Source organism: Lissotriton vulgaris, chromosome 8 (assembly GCF_964263255.1).
Source record: "Lissotriton vulgaris chromosome 8, aLisVul1.2, whole genome shotgun sequence".
NCBI lineage: Eukaryota > Metazoa > Chordata > Amphibia > Caudata > Salamandridae > Lissotriton > Lissotriton vulgaris.
Genome location: NC_141696.1, coordinates 248,991,322 through 249,018,079, shown reverse-complemented (window position 1 = coordinate 249,018,079; position 26,758 = coordinate 248,991,322). Strand labels below are relative to the sequence as shown.

Sequence of the window (26,758 nt, the reverse complement as noted above, 5' to 3'; positions counted from 1 at the left end):
TAAAGAAAATGTTTCCTATGCAATTAAATATGTGATGGACCGGAAAATCCGAGTAAGGTTAAAAGGGAAGAATTACAAACCATGAAAAAAATACATTACAATATTCATTTATTTTGAGATTTTATTGTGCACTACTTTTATCGTTTAAGTTACTTCAGAGTTTAAGATAAACACAGAAAAAGAAATTGTGAGGAAGGTCCTTGTGATGAATAATACTACACCAGTTGGAAGTGGGGTTTAGCTGAAAGCACTGCAGAACAGTTGTCTATTCTGGTCCATTTCAGGCTTTTAATTTACATTATCTGTCATAACAAGGATGACGGACCAGGGTTACCCTGGCTGAACATTTGCTCAGACGCCACCAATGAACAGCAAAGGAGGTCTAACTCCTTAAGATCACACATCAGGGCCTACAAATCATTACACTTAGGAATAGCTCACTTCAGGGAACTAGGTACTCCATAAGGAATGATTTGAAGACAAACACCTTCAGCAGGAGGGGCTGAATAAGTGCGGCTTGTGGGGCACTAAGCCTCTGTCATGAAGCTGCTGCCAGGGCTTCTCCTGCCTACAGATCTATACTAGTTTCAAGATGACGCGTGCAGTAAGGACCTACTTTAACAGATCCTTTTTCTTTTCGCATAGTGCAATATACTGAAGAGTGACGGAGTGTTTCAAAACAAAGAATACTAGAGTATGAACGCGCATAAATCTAGGGGGTTGGGGGGGTGATATATACATATACACAAAATAGCAAAGCAGGTAAGCCCTCTAGATATTTGTGTGTGTTATCAGTAAAACACTAGATCATTTAAAATATTTATACATTTTTAATAAGAAGGGATTGAAATATATATATATAAAGTAGTGGTAAAATAGAAAGGTACACTGTATACATTTATAATAAGCAGCAGTTGTGGGAATGAGTACGGTGTGAAGGTATGGCTAGCACATTCAGAAGACATGAAGCACACTATTTACTGTAACTATTTACAGAGATAAGCCGGGTACTCCCAAAGGTAACCCACTCTAAAATTACAATGAAGTAATACTATAAAGAGTGGGGGAGAAACAATACTAGACCCCACAGCATTAACATGACCTGAAAGATAAAGTGAAATAGCAACAATTAGAACACCAAGTAATCCTACAATTTTGCAGGTGTCCTAGAGATCAGCTTCTCTTCAGGTTGTCCAAAACGATAATCTACATATATTCGACACCATCTGGGACATATCACCAGCTCTTACATAGTGTGTGGAGAAGTGTGGCTCACCGGTTAGAGGAGGCAGACCCGGACGCAGAGGTCAGACCCGGGACCAGGGTTCAATCCCCGACGCGGCAGGGTCTTGAGCTTAAAATGTCCATGGACTCGATAATTCTCGTCTCGGTGCCTACTCGAATCATGGGTTCACACTCTGCAACTCCGGGCAATAGCTTGCTTAATCTCCACTACGGCCCCACCGCGATGGGATGCCTGGTTTTCACCTTGGGGATGCCCAGTAGGGGTTATCTCACAGGGAAAAAACCAGGATGGGTTCCCAAAGCAAGCGCCTTGAGACCTTACGAGGAAAGGCGCTATATAAGAACGTATGATTTACGATTTTTTTTACGATTTTACATAGGGCACATGAGCCCTCACATACCCATCTTTTATACCAGATGACTAAAAGTTCCATCTTGAGGTCCATAACCTGCCATCAGATGTCAGCACAGTATTCTTTAAAAGGTACACCACCTTAAGTGACTCCTAGAACTTCTACTACTTTTCTCTTGCTGTGGGAAGCCAACTTCAATTCCCTCATACAATTGGCCTTACATGCATTAAAACGGATTTACGTTTTTTTCTACAGCTCAAATTTTCTCTTCCTCCATCCATCCTGAACGGGTACTTTGACCCACCATTTTCTGCAATCCATCCAGCCTGGAACAAAGCTTCTACTGTGAACAACTCCACTGAATAGCTGGAACAGAGTCAGCCCAGTGGAGTCATGAGGAGAAAGCCCGTAAGCCAGAATTTCACACAGCCCATTTTTTGCAGTTAAACCAACAACTTTTGACCGGATGGAGGCTCTTCTTCAATGTACGACTTAACTTCTCTGACTTTCCATTACTTTCGGGATGGTGGAGGGCACTTATCTTGTGCATAATGCTGCATTCAGTGAACTATTTATCCATTTCTCTTGAGTTGACTGCCTAACACTGTCAACTGAGGCACTTTTATGGTAACTTCCCCTCTGAAAAACTTCACACAAATTGCTTTTCTCTTGAACTGACATCACTCAAGCACCTTACCTCTGGCACTTTCAACTTTAATGTCAATAACCTGGCCACCAGAAGCCCAATCTTAACCTTTTCTTAGTATTCGCTACTTCAAAGTGTCCCATATTGGAAAACACTAAGCTTAATTTTCTCAGAGAAACAGGTGTAATAAATCTTGCTCCTCTGAAGACCAAACCACCTGACCGCTCAGACGGACTCAATTTCCAGCAGCAACCATGGCTTCTCTTTCCACCTTCACAACAGAACTGAGAACACCTCTTGTACCAGCTTGTCTGTTGCCGTTTCATCTTCCTCTTCAGAATGAGATAAATTTGACTAAACACATTTTCTGCACCCAAAACAAAAATCCTCCTCTGTCTTAGCCAACTCAAGCACACTAAATATGACAAGCAGTCTGATGCAAAAATTCTTGCTCCTGGGATGTAATGAGCTATGACTTTGTACACTAAGTCTAATAACCAATTTCCTGATGCATGCGGATAGTGCATCAAACCCTTCCTTCTCAAAAATCTCTTTCAATGGCCTATGACCTGTCCACTCTACAAATCTATCATCTCATAAAAATTTACAAAACGTGTCAATGGCCAAACTCACTGCTAGAGAGAGGCCTTTCCTTCTCATGTTCAAATCTCTAGATCCAAATGGTAGTGTCTGTTCCTTGCCACCATTCACTTGAACCAACAGTGCCCCGAAACCTTTTGCACTGGCATCAGTGGTGACTGCACACACTCTTACAGGCACAAATGCTTGCAAATCAAGTGCTTTATTCAATTAACCTTTGAATACTTAAAACTCAACACACATACTATGCCATTTATACTCCACAACAGCTGCATATGGTATGCGTCGTCTGCCAAGGCTTCCAGAAATCTGCCATAGAATTCTACCATTCCCAATAATGACAACTACTCTTATTTGTTTTAAGCTTCCAGTCTACAATGAGCCTTAACCAATTTTTTTTTCAGCCTGACTCCAGTCACACTTACTATGTGTCATAAATAAGTAATCTCTTGTTTGCCAAATCTGAGTTTGTGAGCCCTCAATGGTATACCATACTCCTCAAATTGTCTCAGAACAATAAAGTCTTTCATGTTGTTGTTTCCAAGTATTTCCAAAAATGAACACATCAACTTGGTAGAGTTTTACATCTTCCAACTCTCCAAATATGGATGAACTAACACACAAAGTCTGGGGCTCCAGAATAACATGCAGACAAACTTAAATGACTCCACAGGCCCACTAAAGAGATCAGTCAGCTCCAAGATTCCCCATGCAGCCTGATCTAAGGATATGTGGGTGTAACGTACACAGTGATAAAGAACTTCGCACCTGTCAACACTGATAATTACATTATGGACACAAAGGGAATTTGTAAAGTACCACCTCTTCAATCCTTTAACATCAACACACAACCTTATTTCACCAGATGCCTTTTCTGACACTAGCATTGGTGCCAACTGTTCAAAGGCCTCCATGGGTACAACCACACATCCTTTAGTAACTCCCTTAAGCTCCTTTTTTGCCGCCTTTTCATGCTAACAGGCATTCTGCATAGATTAAGTGCAATGAGGTTTTACACCTTTCAGTACATATGTTTTCAAACATCCCAGCCTTTTGCTGTAACACTAGGAAAGGCCTTTTTCAACATTGTGTAAAAAACTATCAACTTCAAAACCCTGTTCTTTATTAGCATGCTTTTGCACCTGGAGAACTTCAGTGGGGACCAGAAAAATCCCAGATTTCCATTTGTATTGGCCACAGAGTAATAGGAATAATCCTTAATGACATGTACACCTTGCCCACAGTGAAACTTCATTACTGCTTGGTAAATACTCGCCATCTTAACAACTGGACTGTTGTAGCCTCCTGGTCTAATGTCGGTTTGTGCAATCTGAACTTCTCCCTAAACTTTGTTGTACATCATTGTGATTCTGTGCGACTACCATTGCAGTATCTGAAGGGTTAAGACTGTCCTGAAAAGCTACTGAATGGTCACCTCTTTGCATGCCTGTTTTTGCACACCACCAACACTCCAGAAACCCTTTATTATGCTGGCTATTTTTTTTAACACTTATTACATATAGTTCTGATTCTATGACACTCTACTATTAGCCATGTGGTCTACTGTCCCACATCAGCAACACTTTCCCTTGAACTTAAAAGATTTGGTCTTACCTTTTTCTCCTTGTGTGCTCATTTACACAAGATTGACCATTCCTCTCCTGTTGTGGGCATTTCTTTTTCCTGATGGTTTCCACACATCTCATGTGTTCCACCATTTTTAACTGCAATGATCACTTCTCTTAAGAGTGACTTGCCCTTAACCCACAACTCTTCTCGTTTTTTAGCTCAAAGTTGCTGTTTAACAAGAAGTGATCTACTATCGGCTCATCGCTAAAGGGTCAGATTTGCAAGCTCCTGCCAATTTCTTCTACAGACTCATTTTATATACCCTTGAGCTCTCTTCCCAAAATGGTACCTCTCCATTATCATACTCATGCATGTCAGACAGTGAAGATTCACTTTTTCCAAGTCTACTTCACATTTCTGGATCCCCCTCACATCTTCCTGAGCAAATTTAGGAAGAGTGTCTAGAACTTCCTGGTCCTCAACCTCTAGAAAATGCAAAAGGATGGCTGTTTGTGTTCAGCACCCATATTTGTTATGCACTCCCTGCTGTAATTTTTAAACACGTTTTTTCAATTTCCCCACTGGATGTGTGGGTCTCCCAAATCGCTCAAGAAGAAAAAGGGTGGAGATACATTTTGCATATTGTAAAATACATGGCAAACCTCACCCTGAGCACACTCATCCAAAAAGTGCCAATCCCTTGCATCCAAACTACAATTTTTGTAAAATCTGAGCTCAGCAGTATTATTATGGGGGAGGCCTTCCAATCACAAGCAAGAGACCACAATATAATACAAACAGTGAACTTAAAATGAGTCTAACCCTGGTTCAGGAATGTATAACTCTATACAGACAGCCCTCAAATTCAAAATAAAACTGCACTTCATTCAGAAATGAGAAGCTGTAGGCAGACTGTAGAATAGTTATGCACATAATTTTTTTCATCAACCTCCCGAAATACTTCATGTACTGTAAAAGAGAAAGTCCAAGGTGTGTCTGTACTCCCTTATAATGTCTTTAAAAGAAGGGCTAGTCTCAATTGCTGCAAAGGATTTTAAACTATAGGATAGGCTTGCCACCATAAAAAAACTTTCAACATTTCAATTACCAGGTTGACTGCCCAATGTTCAGTTATGACTCCAAAGACTTCAAAGCTATCGCCATCTGGTGTGTCTATCACCATCAACAATGCAGGCAGATGGGCTGCTTCCCAGTCAAAGACATGTTTTAAAAGGTTTGCCAATCAAAGTGAACAGTGTGGGTAGGAGGACTGCTTTGTAGAAAGAGTACTTCCTCAAAGACGTGCCTGTTACCGCCTTTGAAACGAGTGCAACATCCCCCAAACATCTTAGTCACACCAGTTACTTTCTTTACTCCTGCCAATTCATGTGAATACTGCCCTTTGCAAACACGTAAGGAGCAAAACTTGAACTCCTCCGACTGGAAAGCTCTGCAGAGTTTGTCTCACTGGCACACCTTCACAATGCATCCACTGCGAAGCTATTTCTCGCACACTGTAACTCTTTGCTCTGGGCATTTGATACCTCTTATGTCCTTCGACCTTCAGTGTGAAAACAGTTTGGCACAGTCTCTTCCCAACTCCAACTTATTGATGCTTGTGGAATGCGCAGTGTGGCCTTGCGCTCAACTATACTTCTCCTTGATAGGCCAATTCGAAAACGGCAAATCCTCAACTCCTTTTGCTTCCACAGGTTGCATAGTTGATTAGAAGCCTGATCTCCCATCGTTCTGAGATAGTGTACTGTTCATTTATAATGGGCCTGAGGGCTTCTCTTGCTGATGTTTTTCTTGAACCATTCACAGCTTTCAGCAGTAACAAATTACAACAGACGTGTTGGGATATGTCCCTCTTGCTCGTTGCCAATGTAGAGAAGGTGGTACAGGCCAAAGTAGGCTAAGTATCTGAGGTATGTTTAATATAATTTGCAACACAGTCAGTCATTTGCGAAGGATTCAAAAAGGTACTCTTAAATCCTATCCACATTCTAAGATCCAGGCTGGAATGGGTGGTGAACAGGCATGCAAGCCAGGCACCACACTATCCAGTGTGAAGCCAAGGAATTGGCTGACTTCACAATCTTGGGGGAATATATTTAAGATTCGGAGCTTAGTGATCTACTTAGGAGGGATGAACTCAGAGATGTTAAGTGATAATAGGAGAAATACAGTCTTTTGATGATTAGGTTTACGTTTGGTCTCAGAGCCATGAGTGTATGCCTAATAAGCACTAGGATAGAGTTTAAATGGCGTCTGTGCAACCAATCTATTACATTTTGTGAGAATGCTGGTGAAAGGCAATCCCACCATTGGAGAATATCTGAATCGGTCACCCAGATGTTCAATATAGAAGCTGAATATTAGGGTGATTTGAGGACGAGGTGTTGGATAGCTCCTTAAGGTACTCTAAATGGAACTGCTATCAGTTTTAATGCATTGTGTTGTGTTACACAGGTATGCTTTGATCCAGTTCAGTAGAGTGCCTCTAATGCCAATCCTATTGCATAAATTGTGTAGGAGAATATTGTCATCAAGTGTACTGAAAGCTGTAGATAGCCCAAAGAGTACTAGCGTGCAAAGAGTTACCTATGATCTTGAGAATGGAGATTTCTGTGCTGCAGCCAGGTGTCAAATTAGATTGACATAGTCAATGTTACTGTTTTTTTCCTATTAAGTTCAATTGAGTGGCTACACTTTCCTCTATGGCCGTAGCTGCGAAGGGTAACACTGGAGTGGGCGTGTAGTTGTCAGGGTCGCCAGGGTCAGTGTTAGATTTTTTTTTTTAATAACGGGCAAACATGCCCCACTGTCTGCACCTATGGAAAAGTACCATGTAAAACCGTGGCATTTATGATTGGCAGTAATTTAGGTATGAGGACATTAGCATGTTATTTGCAAAAGGTTAGTGAAGTGGGGCCAAGTCTTACTATTTGCAATGTTTTTTTGTTGCAGTTAAAATTCTGCAACGGGACTAAAGGAGGACCAAGACACTGATGGCACTTTTCTGGTGAGAATAATTTACTCACAATCTGGCTGAACCGCAAAGCAGCCAATGTTGTTTCTGACTGCTTGACTTTGAGTCAAGTGTTTGCCTAGGTCATTGCAGTTAGGCACTTTAGATGGGGACGGATGGCTTCATGCGCTTGGTCATGTATGGTTTATTTATTTATTTATTTTATTTTGAAAGTTTTATATAGCGCGAACATGATCTTTGCAGATATCCGAGCGCTTTACAAATACACGAGGTAGGAAACAAGAAACATGGGAGAGATTAACAGACTTTTGAGCATAGAATACTTGTAGGTAAAAAATGAAAGGCAAAGTAGGGTGGGTACATGGGGTAGCATAATAATTGACTAGAATCAATGATACAAATCTACAATCGAACAAACAATAGTGCAGTTAGGTGTATATCGTCAAGATCAAGAGTAAAAGTTCAGGTGAATTTAGTCATGAGGATAGCTTTTACTTCTTTTTTAAAGAATGCAGAGGAGGAGATAAGTCTGGTTTCGGGAGGGAGTGAGTTCCAGATCCTGGGTGCCATTCCTGAGAAAGAGTGTTTATATGTTTTTTCCTTCCGGAATCTACGAGGTTTCAGGAGAAGATTCTTTGTGCTTCTAGTGGTTCTTGAGCCACCAGATATTGTCAGTTTCTGAGTGAGGTAGCCGGGTGAGTTGTGATGTACAGCTCTGTGCGTCATGCAGGCAATTTTTAGATGTATTCTGGCTTCAAAAGGCAGCCAGTTCAGGGTCCTTAACCCCTTCGATGCTCATGACGAGCTCAGCTCGTCATGAGGCACGGTTGAGCTGTGCTGATGACGAGCTGAGCTCGTCATGAAATGATGGGAATAAAGGATCTGCAGCACAGGAGGGGAATTGCTGCAGCAGCGATGTAGTTAAAAGTTCCCTGGGCTTGTTTTAGCATTTGGATGTAGAAGACTGAAAATGGAGGATGGCCTGGAAAAATAGTTTTAATGTATTGTTTTCCCTATGTGGGGATAGGAATTTGTCAATAGAAAGGGGTTTTCACCATCTCAGTTTTAGAGGATATTTTGCTAACAAAGCATAAACGTAAGAGACTGGAAGGTCCTAGCCAAGATGGTTTTATATCAGTGTGCAGGATAATTATGAATTACAAATAACAGGTACCCCACCATCTGTTTTATCAGTTCGATCTAGGTGGATTATCTTGTAGCTAGGTAGCAGAAGGTGGTCATGGAGTGGCAAGGGTGAAATCACGTTTGTGATAATGCAAGCACCTCAAGGTTGTTGTGCAAAAGCAAGTAGGAGATGGCTGTCGAGTTGGATATAAAAGACTTACAATTTGCTGTGGCAACTTCGATTGGTAGGGTCTGGTGTTCTGTTCTACTTTAAACATTTTAAGGCAGCTTAAACATTTTTTTTAACTCATTTCATGGTATACAATCCTCATCTAGTGATAAGGGGTGAGGGAGAATCTGACGACACACAAAAAAACTTTAAAAACAGGACACTAAATGTGGTCCGACAAGGAGGTTACACTAGAATATAGAGGCTACAGCAGAAAATAACACCTTTTATTTTAATAGTCATTATGTGTTTGAAATCAATTAGGCACTTTTAAGAAGCGCCACGTATCTTACCCAGTTATTTCAACCGGTTCTCAGTATGAACATCACAAAATCTCTCAAAGTGAAAAAAGAGCTATGACATTTTCTACAAGAGCGTACTGCAGCACTTTACTGCACTAGCATCTCTTCATTTCATTGGTTTCTCTGATATTTAAGACGCTGACCTTTCAGAACTGGTAATTCATCGGTTGACATTTATAGTTTAGGTAACCTTAAGAACCGATCTAAAAGCATTTCTAGAACGAATAACACTGAAGGTTCGGAACAAGATGTCCGACTCCCATCGCAGTGCTGTGGCAAGTGATGGAATGAGTCCATGAGAACACAGAAAGACCATCCTCAAACCTAAGCACTGATTCAGGCAAAACCTAACACACGGTCACCGTGTGGAAGAGTTATAAATCCCATTGGAGAAGCAGCAAGCCAGAACTAATGCTATATGATGGTGGGATAACAGGAGCAGATTTTCAGGGGGACGGCGCAAATAGGATGCAGAGAAGGAAAGAAACATAACAAAGCAGAACAAAGCGACGAATACGCACAAGCTAACAGTTATCCTTGAAGCACATGAAAAAATACTAGGTGAAAAACAAACTGTTAAAGGGATAATAGTCTGATATCCTTCGGGATCTTGTTTGCGCTATATATAACTTTATAAATAAATAGTGGTAAACAAATACTTTTCCCCCCTAAATATTTTTTCTAACCACATTTGCAGCTATTCATTTTGGCCACTCTGGTATTTCAATTCTACAGTTGACTAGAGGCTAATGAGCGGTTTCCAGAGACGAATGGACCAACATGACCAACCAAGACTCCATGGTCACATTCCAGTCACGCCCCCCGTAGTGTGGGCTGAGTTAAACATTTCAGCCATTTCCATTCCAGACCTGGCGTTGGGGTGTCCAACACAGGTCCAGGGGCAGGGGATCCACGTTAAATTATAAGAAAACCAACAAAAGATCAATTTCCAGAGATACAATCTTCTAATTAATTTACTTTGTACATGGTTAATATGAAGATCTGGATTGGGTCAGGTACACAATTCTAGACTTTCCTGGCACGACGGATACTCAACACACAACAATTTGAGTAGGGATACACTTTCTCAAGTAAAACAGGACTGCATATTCTTCACAAAGGAATGGGAAAAGGCGCCACTATACGTATGAAGGTTGGTTGTGTACAATCCATCCACTGTTCAGTAAAAAGCAGCAGAGGACTAAATGTCGTCCACTGCTAGGAGCTTGGCAGCTTCTACACGATTCATTAACCCCTCCCCTGCTGCGGACAGAACCACTCCGTCATCAGCCGCGGTCGCGCTGTGCTGATGACGGAGCGGTTCCGTCACGGCCCGCTCGGAACACCTGCACAGCGTGGATTCTGCGCCTGCGCTGAGCGTTCCATTGAGCGGGCGGGCCGTGACGGAACGGCTCCGTCATGAGCACAGCGCAACCGCGGCTGGTGACGGAGCGGTTCCGTCACCAGCATGGGCGCACCGCGCGGACCCCCCTCCCCCTTAGCACTGCGGCGGAATAGCCGCCGCAGTGAAGGGGTTAAATGGCGAAAATGAAAACAATAAAAAAAAAAAGATAGAATGTATGGGGGAACAAATGCTTATTTTAACAAAGGTAAAATGGGACAATATTGTCAAACTAAAATAGAATAGGATGTTTTTGGTACTGCTATATGTCTACCCACAACGATTCACACAAAATCATATAAGTGAACTCTTGATGTAAACTAAATGGCAAGGACGAGGTTGTGACATCATAATATAAAAAAGATAAAAGCAGCTTACCAACTTCATCCTGTATCTCCTGAGCGACGGATGGCACTTTATAAAGGAGGGACAGACTCTGGTTCATGCGCTCATAGATCACACGCAGGTGGGTCATAACCTTGGGGGAGGAAATTAAACAGTGGTCAGATCTCCCACAGGCACAAAATGACCCCATCAGATAGCACATGTGTACGTGCAGCAAGTACAACCTCAGTCCTTACAGGAGGCATTCCATTACTGCAATACCAGTTTCACTGATGCAACCCTAAAGTCTCTTCCGGCTTACAAGGCACCAAAAGAGTGTTTTACCCTCCGAATATTTTAGCTCTTAACCCCATGGCTGCTAAGGCAATTCCCCTCCTGTGCTGGAGATTGCTCTATTTCATTGTTTTATGACGAGCTGGGCTCGTCATCAGTGTACGAGGAGGCTACACCATGACGAGCCCAGCTCGTCATGAGTGTGGAAGGGGTTAAAGACAGCAAAATGTTTAGTGAGCGCCATGTAATAAGTGCGATACCACACATCTCAATGAATCTCAGGTCTTGGGCCTAGGAAAGATGAAAGGCTGACTTTGCCTTGTTGAGAGGTGATCTTTTGATTGGCAGATCACACCAGATGCGAGCAGCTTAACTTGCTGAGCTATCCAGCCTAGCTTTTGGGAGCTGAATGTAATTTCTTCTTTCACTACAGACCCAACTTTATCTCTTTTCTTGAACTTCGTAACTTCATGAGCTATTTACAGCCTCTGCTATCAGTCTTATTTTCTTTGCTCCACTGGATTTATTACCTCTGTATTTATTAAAGAGTAAATAGCTTTCTGTGGCTCAGTTTTGTGACCTAAAAGTATTTCAGGTTTGTCAAAGTGGGCACTCCATGGAGAAAAAGGCAGGTTAAAAAAAAAAATTTTTTTGTAACCAACATGGTGGTAAGTATCCGCATGAACTGTTTCCTAGCAAAATCCTCTGCTTTCGAGCTAGCTACAGTTTTTTTTCCACAAGTGGTTCTTTACTGACAATTCCATTACAAGCAATACAACAAGTAGTTCAAGAAATGCATCCGTTCCGGGTTACAGAGGGAAAAATCTGCGCACAGCCCGGAGGTTCCATTAACATTTATAACAATAACACCAATACTGTGTTCTATTGTAGGGTGTATCCCGTACCCCCATGCAGCTCATGTCAACTCTGGAACGGGACTATGGTCCATATGCGCCAATTATCAAGAACCGCTGTGTTGTGTTCGAGTGTAGAAACAACCATGGCTTGGGGATGCTTGGGGTTGTGGAGTGCCAGTCTTATGTATGCAAGCCCTGCGGGGCATAGTAGCCATGATGCCCCTTATGGGGGCGTATCGTCTGTCTCAGTTGCTAACTTTTTAAAGTATGTATACCAAGCATCCCGCTATGGAGGGTTTGCACCATTTGCACGTCCCAACTTGTACAGTCACCCTCTTAAGCAAATCTTGCAGCCATGTAGTGCTTAATTTGAGCCTGTGGTTTCCGGTGCTCGGCACCGGTACTTAATTGTCAACACACGGGTCTTGTAACAGCTTGCCACAAGGTGGCGCTGTCTGGCTCTTCTATAAATGACCACAACAGTTAATTATTTATTCAATACACATTAACAGTGACTATTATCCGCTGCCCAAGTCATTCTTACAGCTTTGTGGGCTTGAAATAGTCTGAATTATCACACTTGTAGGAGTGTCATGGTTAGTAGTGATGTCGTTACTGACTGTGTTAAATAAACAGGAAAGTGTTTAATTACAGGTTAACTGAAGTAAAAGAAAAGCAGCAATAAGGTGTCCTGCAAAACCTAATTCAGTAATTTTTCAATACATCTTGCAGTACAAATGCAAACATATGATAAAGTCTCATCAACACTCAAAAAGTGTATTTATTTACCATGCAGAAGAGTTACAAAAGTGCATTCATAATTGTTTTATTTAAACTGATCAGTTAAAAAAAAATTTGTGGAGAAATATTCATGCCTACTCACACCCTTGACGGAAATGCCAATCGTGAACTCAGAGGCAAGTCAGTTGCCATGTGGAACCCTCTGAGTTGTCGAGGTTATTATACATGGACAACATTATAGTTTATTAAATCAAACAAAAGAGGTTTGTACAGCATATATCCTGAACTCATGTATTTCAAGGTGCTCTTATATGTCATAATGAAGAAAAAGGAGGTGAAATTAAGCAATTGCACAGGATCAAACAACTGGGTCAAATAAGGAAGCCGGGAATGATCCTAGATTTTCTGGTTTCATGTTGTGCAATTCTATATCATTTCAATGTAATAATCAAGTCACCTCATGGTTACACTTGCCTCTCTCAAGGTAGCAACAGCAAACTGGAAAGGCTTGCCCCAAGGTGTTGTACAGGGATAGCACCTCAGATACAGAATACAGTATAGTAAAAGCTATGACTCTTCTGGAGACTACGGGCTTCATTTAGAGGGCAGTATGGAAAGAAACTCTCAAAATCACTTCATGACACACTGATCAGGCCATATATGTGGTTCACTCCTCCCAAGGCATTACACAATGAGAAGGGGTGAGAGGCTAAATCCCCCTACTTCGGCCCCCCCTGTCCACAAATTCAAACACACAGAGGAGTAGAGAGTGGTGAGAAATGTGTGGTGGCACGTGCTTGGTGTGAAAATACTGCCCTCACTCACAAAATTGTGACATGCTTCATCCTATGGCTGCTTCAGTACACCCCTGCGCAGACCAACACCTGGGGTGGAGCAATAGGGTGGGGAAGACTAGACATAACATATAAAATATACAGAAATAATATGTCAAAATATATTGGCATCACCGAAAGAAAAAGTGCAGTGAAAATTAAAAATAGCTCGGAGGTGTCTCTGTGCTCAAGTTTATTTCGGGACCCTCCGTCCAGGATTAAAAATGTGAAGGATGGTGGTAACAGGAAGAAAGTAATGAACTCCAGCACCCATCCTTAATGCCAATATGTCTATGTGTTTCTGCCTTAGTAATTGTGCCCAGAATATAGGGTCACACTGGCATTCGTCAGGACCTTTCTGATCGCAATTGTTAAAATACCCTCATTACCTGAAGTAAGGTTGGCCAGGAACAACTTGTTCATTCCTCCTAAGCCCACCTTAACCCCACTTCCATCGTGCTGCCATCAATGCAGCTTTAGGGTATACCACAAATCATAGTTTGTAGCCCCTGGGGAAATTTTTGCGAGTAACCGTGCCCTAGAGGGTTAGTGGGTATTGCCTGACTAGCAATTTCTGTCAGGAGCGCAGTTACCATTTCCCAATAACAACCAATAATGGGGCTGGACCACACCATATGGTAAAAGTCTGCCTCCAAAGCCGATTTACAAGGGCACCCGGAGGTCACTATCTGGAATATGTGGTGGATGCACATAGGCCTCATATAGGTCTGGTATAAGTAGTTAAATTGAGTGTACTTCAGCCGAAGATTTCTGGATATGGTGCACATCTGTTCAAATGCTGTATGAGTTCCTGGCCCATTGCAATTGCCTATTTGTCCTACAGTGTGGGGAAACGAGCTACCCAAATATTGAGTAGTGCCTTGTAATGCACCGTCCCATGCGAGCAGGGCCGGGCCGGCAGTGGCTGAGAGGGATAGGCTCCAGCTGTTCAGGCCCGTAAAGACGCCCAATAGAAGCCAACAGTGCACAGTCAGATAAATAAATGATAATTATGCACTTATATAGGGCACGACTACCCGGAGGCATCTCGGCGCTTGTACGAATACCGCAGAGGAACCCTTCCTGGCCTTTCCCTGAGAGGAGCCCACTCCTGGGCACCCCCAAGGTGAAGTCAGGCATCCTCAGCGTTGTTGGGGCCGTTGTAGAGATTAAGCAAGCTATTGCCCAGAGGTGCAGAATGGGGCTCATGATCAGAATAGGCACAGAGGCAAGAATTATCAGGTCCGAGGAAATTGAGCCCAAGACCCGCCAAGGCGGGAATTGAACCCTGGTCCCGACCCTTTGAAGTCGAGCCTCCAACCCGACTATCATTCAGCGGCTGCACCGCGAGTTGTTCATTCCTAGCCCAGAACCCCAGAGGTCGGACCATGAGCGGCACGATTGAACGCGCCCAACAACTATGAATAACAGGACGTAAGCCTGGAGCAACTCGTCTATACTTGTCAGGAGCAGTTCCACAAATTTCCCAGGAGCACTACCATGCCCATTCCCAGACGGCAAAGATCCCTACCGTCCTGATCATGCTCTCACAACTTTCAGTCCTGATGAAGACCCCGACATGAGGCTAGAGTCACCCTTACAGCGTACTGGGGTCGAAACGTAGACTACGCTACTCGAGCACAACATAGGACACAAAGAAATTAATGAATTTAAACCTATGTTAGATGCATTTTTGGAACCATGTACCTAACGATTGTAAAGGCATCTTGATTTCTACGTGATGTTCTTAAACCAGTCACACCACCTTTACCCGGTCCCTCACAACTTGCACACCTTCCCTCTCCTTTCTTCTGAGAGCACATTGAAATGTAATGACTATACAATTGCATTTTAGTCTTTATGTGTTTTTCATGTTTTTGGATATAAGCTCAAAGCTCGCAAAAGTAATACTGCGTCAATACGAACTATGCATAAATAAATGCATACAAAACATATATTTGGTTTAATGTATATACATTACTTCAACTGTTTCATGTATGACGAATGAATTTGTGGTGGGTACTAATTTGATGTGTTAGATACTGGACATAGTATATAAGTCGTATCCTAACCAGGACCACTGTTTTTCTATATTGATTGTGTTATGGGGGCAGCCGTGCTGCTTGAAATAACACAAGCGGTTCCAGCTGAAGTAGAGCATGTCTGGGTTGCAGTTAAGAGAAACTACAAAAAGTAAATAGTTCTTATAGACTAAATAACAGGTCCCGTGTAACAACCGAAGTAAAGGGGCCAGTAGCCGTGGGAGGTTACAAATGAAGACAAGGCCATTCAAAGGAGGGACTGACAAGCTTACTAACGAATCCAAAGGCAGCATTTACAAAAGAGAATGATACAAACTAATGAAAAATATGGGCGGAGATTGGGTGCACCTTCTCTCCCATACTCTAATACAGGAGTCTCGCAGAGCGAGCAGAGAATGTGTGATGCCGCAAGGCTCGACATAAAAATGTGCAGCAGTCTTTCTATCTCTCATACATACACCTCCCTTTAAAGCACAAGTGGTGTAAGGTATACTTAAACTCTGAAAATGCACCTTACAAGCTTCATCTTTGCTAGATGTGTGGGGGTAATTGTACGGCATGATCTAGCAGGGGAACAACTGAGCTACTCAGAAAATAGGCAGGGAAATGTATTAGGACTTCAAGTTATCCTTACAAACGCAGAAAGCACCTTCCAGGAAGCAATGGTGAAAACTTCTCGCACAAAGAACTATAGTAAAAACAGTGGTAGCGTAAATTCCACTTGCATACGCAAAACAATAAGCTAAAATAGGTGCTGCACTGAGCAGCTACAGCACAAAAACACAAAGTGGACTTGGTCCTCAATGAAAACTCACAAGAGGTACAATAAACATAACAGGAGGACAAGCTTCACTCGCAGGTAGGGCTCGGGCAAGAACCGTACGAGCTCTGCTAATCAATACAACAAGATAAATAGCACAGGCATTGGCATTAAAGCAGAAAAGGTACAACAAATACATGTCAGTCTAATATGAAGGGGTGTCAATAAGCATCAACACCTAAAGCAGAGGATGGGTCTATCAGTCACACACACTGTGAAATAATAATTAAAACCAAATGTTGGTATTTAACTCACGACAACGTTTTTGGGGGAAACAGAAACCATACACTGACAGCATTTGTCTTGACTTTTTATAGTACTGTGCAGTAAATACTTCAGCTGAGCTTGGCTTGAGGAACACGTGAGACTCCATAAGAGCTATGGATGTTTATTTTAGTCTCCCTAATGTTGGTGACATGTATCCCCTACACATTTAGAATCCTACTCCATATACACCTATGCAAAATCCACCATATGGTAAAATTAACGCACACTGCACTACTATAGCATAAGACGCAAATGGTACTATTTGAGAAAATTGCAGTCCTTCAACCAGCAGCGCTTTGCATTAGACCAGTTTCAGGCAGGTGCTCACACAGAAAGGAAATTTCTCCAAACTGTGTGAACCAAGCACACTTCTTTCTGGTCTCCGTAACAAAGCTGCATATGTGGTTTCAGGGACTAGAACAGAGTGTAAATCTCTGGTGCTTTCCTGTGTATGTCACTGTTCTTACATTCATCAAACTTGAAAGTTGTCTAGAAGATCTGAGCATGCCATCATCATTTCTCGCATTCCTATGCACTGCTCGTCTTTTGAGGCTTGCAACTGTTACAGATCATGAAGAAAGTCAGACTTATTCAAACTGAGACCTATCTGAAAACATACTTGTGTATTTCAGTGCTCTACCCACTGAGCAGCCATCTTGCCACTAGACACTCCCGTAGAGAAACATGCAAGGCTCTTTTCTACGTTTTTGCAGCATTACCCGCTGCATTTTGCTTGATCTATTAGATGAAATATTGAAAAAAAACTTATAAGTCACCATAGCAATTTATCATCATCTAGAGCAGGTTTTTCTTCAGCAGTCAAATTTCTGTGATTTTGTATTGCTTTTAGGCACGCTATTCATATAAATCCAATGGAATTTTGTACTGCATTGTCTATTGTCTACTATCTGCAGAATGCACTGTTAGTCTGGCAAGCATTTGAAATCCATCAAAAGAAAATTATAGCTTAACAAAATGAACTAGTCCAACTGATGGAATTAGTACTAGAAACAGATTTCAAACTATGCAATGTTTAAATAATTGTTACCTGTGATCTGATTTGTGCAGCTTTCTTTGGGTCGACCATGCGGACATGTTCGAAGTGTTTTAAAGTATGCTGTCTGTCCTTCTGCTCAGCACGTACATACTTCTTTAGCATATTAAATACATGACGAGGCTGTAGGGAAAAAAACTATTATTTTGTAGGTTCTAAACAAACTATTAAACAAATTCAATGCACATAAACTGCAAAGAGGGAAACCCACACTGCAGATTAAAAAAAAAACTTTTTGAAAAGATGATTTTAACAGATCATGCAATGATTTCTGTTTTTTTGCTGAAAGTCAGAACACATAAATAACTATCTTCTAGTCTCTTTTTAGAAGTGCCTCGAAATCCCACATTTTATTTTTCAAACGTCAATACTATTAATGAGTGTCACCGTATGTTTGAGAAAAGCTTACTGTTCTACAGATGATCATGGTGAGCCAAAGTAGGACTTTGCGCAGCCTTACATGAATCTAAAGTGGATAGTCATTTCTACCACCTGGACTTCTGTTTATTGAAATCAACAAAAATTGACTCTTTGTAGGTGCCATTTTACATCTGTAGATCCCACTTTAGAGCTGAAAATGTAATAGAAACAAAAACTAATGCTACCAACATTTTAAGACTGTACAAAGCTAGTGCCAGTGCATGATGGACTTGCATTTCCTGTGCCCAACGCACAATGCAACAAGTTCTTAAGGTATTCTCTGTTGGCTCGCGGGCATAGGCGATGGGTGCGGGTTATCTATGCAGGGCCTGCTGTGCATGGTTGAAGATCATATGCTGTGGGTTCAGTGGACATAGTGCCAGGGCACAGGGCCAGGTTTTTATCTACTTTGTGCGGTTCAGTGCGTTTTCTGGGAATGGTACCTGGGAGCCAAAAGGTCATAACCCATGCCCAAAGTCAGCTGTCAAAACCGGAAATGAACACTAAAAACAACTAATGGGAAGGTATGGTTATTTACTTGGCTGAAAAATAATGTTGAGTCCATGAGCAGAGCACTGAATGAGGCAACAGCTGCACTGCTCTCGATTCCGGACAAATGTCAGTGTTTTTTAGGGTTTGATTAAACTTTTGGAGGAAGTTTATGTTCATCTAGGGACCTCAATATTGCTCTTCTATGCCATGAATTACTCGCATTTGTGTAGCCATATAAATGGTACAAAAAAATATTTTTTTAATTGTTGACCGCTCTGTTACATCCCAAGATAGGTCAATAACCCTAGCTTTGCACACTTTTGCAATGCTAGTGCTGACCAGGGTTTCCACTTCCAGACTGCCATAAGGCAAATGGTTGATTATCAGTTTACCAGAACATTTTCTAGACCAAAGCAGCAGGGTTTCAGAAATCCCAGTCTACACTAGAATGCATGCACTAATTTTGCCAGTAAGCACACTGGACCCAGAAAATACGTGTATCAATAAACATCGAATTCCCAATTGTTCCCAAGAAAGGTCTTTCAGAGTATAGTGTCTGTGCTGTCAAGAAAGCAATGCACTTTCTAGAGGACAAGCTACATGCTGCAGTTAATCTTGAGATGGAGAAATCATCTTCTTCTAGAGGGTAATGGAGAAGGAAGATGGGGGGAGAAAGACATGACTACCAGCTTGTACATACACTTTACTATGTCCCCAAGGCGTGCTGAACTCATTCCAGCTGTCTATACAATCATAACCCACCAAGAAACTGACAGTGGCATCTGCTATGCCATTATCCAAAAATTAACTATGCAGTTCTCCACCCATCTTACTCCCACAACCTCAAGTCACCCACTTCTCCGTCAAGTCAATCATTCAACTGGCTCATTTGAGCGAATGCTCCAAAAAAACACTGATATCCTTTCCACATTCACTAATGATATCTCCACTAATGCCAACCCGTAGTTTCCAATATCCAGAAAGACAAAGACCTATTTGGCCTATGTATCGAGAACATTTTTAAAGCTCACTTCAAACTGAGCCTCTCCAAAACATTTTCAAGGCAAAACCCTGGATATTATCATCTCATATTTAACCACTTTTGCATGCCTAGACCAACTACCTTTTAAACTGGTGGGACCACAACATACTCTATTTAACATAACCCCCCATACAACTCCTTGCAAAAGCAGGATCAATACAAATCACCACTTAATATCCACATTAAAACACCCCAATATAATGAGCTCACTTCCACCCAACAAAATCCTCACTTTGATCAAACTTTGTTGCCCTGGACAAGCTTGCTCACCTCCTTTTTCTCTACCACTGTCGCTGGTTAACACCAACGCCTGTCCTCTACAGTCTTGTGACCACAGTTTCTTCTAAAGAACAGCCTGGTTTTTAAATTGCCCTGTTACTTTTCCAAGTATTCACCCCGAATCGCCTGTTACCGGGTTTGCTCGCTGGCACCAGCTGACCCCCGACTGTGGCCTCCATCTCTGTTGTCCCACTGTTTAGTGGCTTTAGGTAGACTGTATTATGAGGAGGAGTAGGATTGAAAACGTGAAAGAATGCAGAAACCTTTGTAGCAATAGCTTTGCATCCTACCCCAGAGAGTGTTCCGATTGATAAATATCATAAGACATCCGAGGTCATAAATTTAGCCAAGGTGCTCAAGAACTGAAACTCTGACTTCTCACCTATTGAGCGGGAATGCCAATGTAGTACTGGGAATTTGTCTTCCTGTACCATGAACAGGCCACAGAAGACTACATTTTTTGGGCCTATGGATAGTGGAGCCATCTTTATTCTCTATTTTATTGTTATTATTTTTGTAGATCGCAAAATGTAAACCTCCGGTAGCGTGACATATCAGGAAGGATGTCAAAGATGCTTAAAGGTTTTCCGGGTCACTTGGCAGATCAGAACAGGAACATGAGCAGCCACAACTGAGGGAGCATTGGTAGGTTACAAATCTTGGCTGGGGGGATGAGTGGCTAGGTCTTGTGTTGCCAGGGGTAGTTGCCTGGGTCCTCAAAGAGATTCTGTATCACTAACTGCTTGTTTCAGACTGCAAGGGATTCCTCCTTATGCCATGCCTAAGAATGGGAGCCATGAATAGTATCGCTGAATTGAGGACTGAGGAGAACTTGATGCCCTGTCTGTAGACAACTAAGTGCCCGCACCAGTTGCAGACAATGGTATGAGGAAAATCTCAATTTAACCTCCTGCTTTTCTACAGTGAACAATACTTCCCGTCCCTCTCGTTCAGCAGTGTCAGAAGAGGACACATTACCCCTTTCTTATTTGTCAGTGGGCAACCTCTGGCATGCTTAAAACCCTGGGATTACGCCTAGAGAACATCTTGAATCATGCTTTGGCACAATATGGCTTGTAGATTGCAGCAGAGAAAACTCTGCATCTCCACTCTGCCTATTGCTGGAAGAATCAGCTCCCCAAAATGTTTAGTAGCCCCCAACCCGAAATTTGGCTCTAGTTGCACCTCTGATGGCACATCATGTAGCAAACCAGACCCGTATGACAAAATACTTGCATAGTTCAAGGACCTCAAACAGGCTACCTACCCGGGCTGGATCAGCCTGAAGAGCGGTGATGTAATTTTCCAGGGCAATACGGCGACGGTCATTCAGCATGGCTTCTATCCGGGCCATATGCGTCTCTACCAGCTGCTGTCGCTCGTTTGCGGCTTCCTGCTCCAGAGCTTCCACCTTCTCCTGAAAGTGCTGCATGGCAAAAGAAAGAAGATTTTTAATACAAAGAGAAAGGGTGCATTAGGACTAACTCGCTTTCACGTAGAGAGGTCAGGTAAGGTAAATGATTTGTCTCCAGTATTAAAGTTCTCCATTAGGATCCTTCCTGAACAACCGTGCTCTGAAAGTCAAGAAACGTGCTTCGTGGCATTCAATTTCTTATGCGTGTAATCCATCATACACTTGCCCCGGTCAGCATGATGGGATGTCTCTGGGGGGCTGCAGGAAATAAATCAATAGCTGCGCCTCGTTTTATTTCTAGGCCATGATTAAGGTGATAAGCCCAAAATAGAAATAGCCTTTATTTCTTTCAATCGCTCTCCCCCTCTCTGCGTTGCAATAATCACTGTTTGTGCAGGGCAAATTACGTGGTAAAAGAAAACTCATTAAGCACTGGAAGTAAAAGATGTGGGAACATCACCAACTCAGAGATACCAGGAACAGACTCAGCACTTGTAGTAGAAACGAGAACACAGTATTTACACAGCTGGCTCCTTCGGCCCACACATACTGCCTGGGTGCACAAAAAGACCACAAAACAATGTCTACTTGCAAAGAATGATTTATGGCAGTGGGAGGGGATCATCACAGTTAACGTTGGAAACGCATTTCAATTAATTGCGCTCAGTCTCCTCAATCCCCTCCCCCTCCTGACTGTTGCATAATTATGCTTGTGTTACTGACACAGCTACCCGGGCATTCCTCAGAGGTGATGGGGGTTGGCAGAGCCGGGACAGTGCTGTAAAGATACTCAATGCTGCAGAAAAGCAGGAAGAGTTCAGAGGGGGCCCAGTGACAGATTTTTGCAGGCATCTTCAAAGATCGTCTTGCAAGAGACCCCTGTTTTTTTTGTTGCAAGGTTCACATTGAGGGCACTCTGGTGAGACGCTAGAACCATGAATTTACAGTTTGACATCCTGTTTAATAATTAAGGTAGCAGTTTGCAAATTATATGGTTGTTGTCCTTCTACTTTTAGCTCCCAATCTCTCACCCCAAAAACCTTTTTATGGTCTGGTTTGATAAGTGCAGTGATTTAGGGAAAAAGGAACATTTTACAGATACAAGAATGAAATCCCAAACCCCAATACATACATTTAAGGGAAGTAATAGTTTTAATCCTATGTCAGTAGTAAACCTGCCCAGGCTAATACATGGAAGTGCTGATAAAGATAACACTGGGTTCTGCAGAAATACATCGGTCGCAGTGCACATTAGTTTTAGGAAATACACAAAATGTTGCATGGTCTGCGCTGAAAAACAAATGGATTATATTTATTTGCAAACAAACTTGACAGGACATCGATAATTAATATATATTTAACAGAAAAGGCCACCACAGTTCTAACTATTAAACAAGGAGAGGCCGAGAGTAGAAACAGCTTTTGCACTGTCATTGAGCATAGGGTGTAAACAATTTTGGACTGTCGTTAGACAATTATGGGAGCATGTGGATTTGAGTGGAATGCAATGAGGTGGAGTGTATAGGATTGTAGAGGGGCAAATTGGATTGACTGGAGTTAAATGACTGATTGGGTTGGTTTGGGGTGGGGTGGGGTGCGGTGGGTGGATTGGGGTGGGGTGAAATTGATTTAGATGTTGTAGGGTGGATTGGATTTAGGTGTCGTTGAGTGGACTGGATTTGAGTGGACTAGGCTGAAATGGGTTGGGTTGGTTTGGGAGAGAGTGGATTGGGGTGAAGTGGACAGAGGTGAGGTGGACTGAAGTGGGGTGGATTGGAGAGGGGAAGTTTGGATTTAAGAGACATGGATTAGATTGGAGTGGGGCAGACTGTTGTGGATGAGAAAGGGGCAGACTTATGTTAAATGGCTATTTATAGAGCGAGCAGCTACTCAATTGAGTGTCCCGGCGCTGAAGCAGGATGAAGGCGCAGCTAAGCAGTGTGACCCCCGCACTGAATATTAAAGCTGAAACAACCAGGTTTTCAGTGATTTCCTAAATGCAAGGAGATCTTGAGTCAGCTTTAAGTCCACCGGCAGATTGTTCCACAATTTTGCCGCTTGCACCTAGAAAGAGCGACCCCGATGCGTGCCCGGAGGTTTCTGGGGGTCAGAACCAGCTGAAGTGCAACAGACCTAAGTGCACGGTGTGGGTGGTAAAATTGAACTCTCTTCACAATGTACCCAGCCCCTATGCAGCGGAGAGCCTTAAAGGCCAAAACCATGGCCTTGAAATGGATCCTTTTACGGACAGGGAGACAATGCAAGGATTTCAGCTGGGTGAACATACGAGCTCAGGGGCCAAGCATGAGTATTGCTCTTGCTGCAGCGTTCTGAGTCACCTGCAGTTTTGCCAGTAGATACTCAGGCATCCCCAGGTAGAGTACATTTACATAGTCCAACCTGGAGATTATTAATACCTGGACCACTGTTTTTCTGTGGGTGATAGACAGGAGGGGCAGGAACTGCTTAGCATTTTGAGCAGGCCAAAGAACTGGGGCGGCGGAGTGAGCTAAAGAACGGTGATGGATTAAACCTAGATCAGTTGACTGGGGGTGAGTGTTTGTATTGTCAACACTCCGTCCATCACCACCTTTGGTTTTTCTTTGTTCGCCCTAAGTTGGCAGGGTATGCTCAGACGTGAGTCCCTTGCTCACTTTGCTACTGGAGTCAAGCAAGCCCGGCTGAAGACGGCTGTAATGCCAGAAACCGGTCCTGGGAAGCTTGATTCCGGTCCAGGGAAGATATGGCTTGGCAGTTCGGGCTGTACTGTTCCCATGAGGCACAGGGTCAGACTGATTTGCATATGGACATGTCTGAACTGGGGTGGCAGAGTGAGCTAAAGAACGGTGATGGATTAAACCCAGATCAGTTGACTGGGGGTGAGTGTTTGTATTGTCAACGCTCCGTCCATCACCACCTTTGGTTTATCTTTGTTCGCCCTAAGTTGGCAGGGTATGCTCAGACGTGAGTCCCTTGCTCACTTTGCCACTGGAGTCAAGCAAGCCCGGCTGAAGACGGCTGTAATGCCAGAAACCGGTCCTGCGAAGCTTGATTCCGGTCCAGGGAAGACATGGCTTGGCAGTTCGGGCTGGACTGTTCCCATGAGGCACAGGGTCAGACTGATTTGCATATGGCCATGTCTGAACTGGGGTGGCGGAGTGAGCTAAAGAACGGTGATGGATTAAACCCAGATCAGTTGACTGGGGGTGAGTGTTTGTATTGTCAACGCTCCGTCCATCACCATCTTTGGTTTTTCAAAGCAGGAACTAGCCACCGATTGGATCTGAGCCTGCATGGAAAGATTATCATCCAGCTTCACCCCCAGATTCTTCACTATCTTTACGGGGGACGTGGGGGGGGCATGTCAGCAGGCCACTAGCTGTGCCAGAGGTTGCTGAGGCAGTGGCCAAAGAAGATGATCTCTGATTTACCAGGATTACATTTAAGCTGGTGGCACTTGAGCCAGGAGAATACTTCTGTTAGACAGCTGTTAATCATGTCTCCCTTGAAGTCCATGTCTTTGTTGCAGGTGAAGAGCAGCTGCATATCGTCGGCATAAAATATTATTGTTGCTCTATGGTTCTCAGCCAGAGTTGATAGAGGTGTCATATACAGATTAAAAAGGATGGGGCTCAAAATAGAGCCCTGGTGCACACCTACCTCTAGAGGGGGGATATGGGCAGCAAAAGGTGGGACCCACACTGTTTGCTGGCGGTCCTTTAAAAAGGAGGAAAACCAATTGAATACCGTGTCCCAAACCCACACTCCCAAAGTCTCAGTAGGAAGAAGGTCGTGTGGGACGGTAGAAAAAAGCCGCAAATACATCCAGCAATATCAGTATGGCTTTGCCGCCTCTATCCCCTACCTCCTTTATTGCTTCAGATACTTCAAGGAGTGCCTGTTGTGGATGAGAGTGGGGCAGACTGTTGTGGATGAGAGTGGGGCAGACTGTTGTGGATGAGAGTGGGGCAGATTAGAGTGGGACAGAATGAGTAGGCCAGATTGGACAAAGAAACTGAGAATCTGTAAACTCTACACATACCACCATCCAGGTATCTTTCAAGGAAAAGATCAAGGCGTTATATTCACAGAAAAAATACTGTTCTGTCTAACTTTGGCTTTGTGGTTTTAGAACCAACCTTTCAGCTCTATAACACCGGAGCGCCCCAGAGGGAAAAGTAAAAATCTGCAACGGACTGAACCAAACTCCCAGCCAAAGCCTTGGAAGGCAACCCATACGCAGCATGCCACTGCAGGCCCAAGTCACCTTGGCCACAGTCCGATTATGTTACGATCCACCCCGAAATTTATTTGGACTGATTTAGGGTCTTGGAACTATTCGCATTAGCGTGTGGGCAGCCTTATCTGCTCTCTTCCAGATTCTAAGAGATGCTAGTGGCTGGAAATAGCAGGCTTTTACTTATGTCAGGGGTAGTGTGCAAGGCCGGTGATGGTCTGAAGAATCATGGAAGAGTCTTGTTTCGTCTTCGAGCAGATATTCATTGAGACATGCAATGGTTTGTTTATAAGCTGTCTAAGGAGAAACAGGGCTTTGTAATGAACAATTTGTCTGAAGAGTTAATTAAATAATCTTAAATAAACCATTTAACATCATGGCACAAAGTAGAGAAAGGACCCAGCTTCACTGCCTGTGAAGAAAGGAATTCCTGCAAGGAGCTTGGTGCAGGGCCACACAGCATCTGGTGGTCACCTTGGCTCCAACATTCAGACTGAACTGACCAATGAAAATGTAAAAAAATAAAAAATAATAATAATAATTTAAATCGAAATTAAGAATTAATAATAATACTTGAATTTGTATAGCGCTGCTAATCACCCTGTGAGGGTCTCTAGTCGTTGTCCATAGGCACAGAGAGATTGCGTGATGGGCCCAGAATCACCGTTTGTTGAGCCGATGCAGAGATTCGAGCCTGGATCCCCAGCTCCGAAATCTGCAGCTCTGGCCGCTACACCACACCCTCTTCCACAAGAATGATATGACAACCAGAAGATGAAGAGTAATTCTGTTACAGCTGCAAGCTCATTGCAGCAAAAACATCTGCTTTTTTCCTGACCACAAACAGGTGAGTGCTCAATGTGCAGAGTCACAGAAATGCAATTTATTATTATACGCTGACCGACGTAAATTAACAGTAAAGCAAGATTTTAAAGAATCCCTTCGGGAATCCCTTTGAATCTTATATCAAACAGGGGATTTGGGTACAATCAAATGTGCCGACCGCCAGCTGCCTCTACCCAGCCTCCTTTTGCAATAGAAAGGCTCTGCCAGTCGTCTCAGTATTGGGAAACCTCATTGGGCACAAGTTGCAATAACCAGTTTATCGGAACAGCAGCAATCCTTTTACAGGGAGGTTACAGTATTTTGTGAAGACTACAGTGAATGACTGAATGTGCA

The 26,758-nt window shown here is 43.0% G+C and overlaps 1 protein-coding gene across 4 annotated transcripts in view; it reads right to left on the bottom strand.

Annotated features, from left to right (window-relative positions):
- APP (amyloid beta precursor protein) overlaps positions 1-26,758 on the bottom strand; it is a 484,182-nt gene that overhangs the window by 86,411 nt on the left and 371,013 nt on the right. For all 4 annotated transcript variants that reach the window (XM_086934030.1, XM_086934028.1, XM_086934029.1 and 1 more), the window contains 3 exons: positions 21,196-21,354; positions 17,690-17,818; positions 10,842-10,941 (listed from right to left, as the gene is read on the bottom strand). In XM_086934030.1, the coding sequence (XP_086790156.1) occupies positions 10,842-10,941; positions 17,690-17,818; positions 21,196-21,354 (388 nt within the window). The remainder of the gene's footprint in view (positions 1-10,841; positions 10,942-17,689; positions 17,819-21,195; positions 21,355-26,758) is intronic.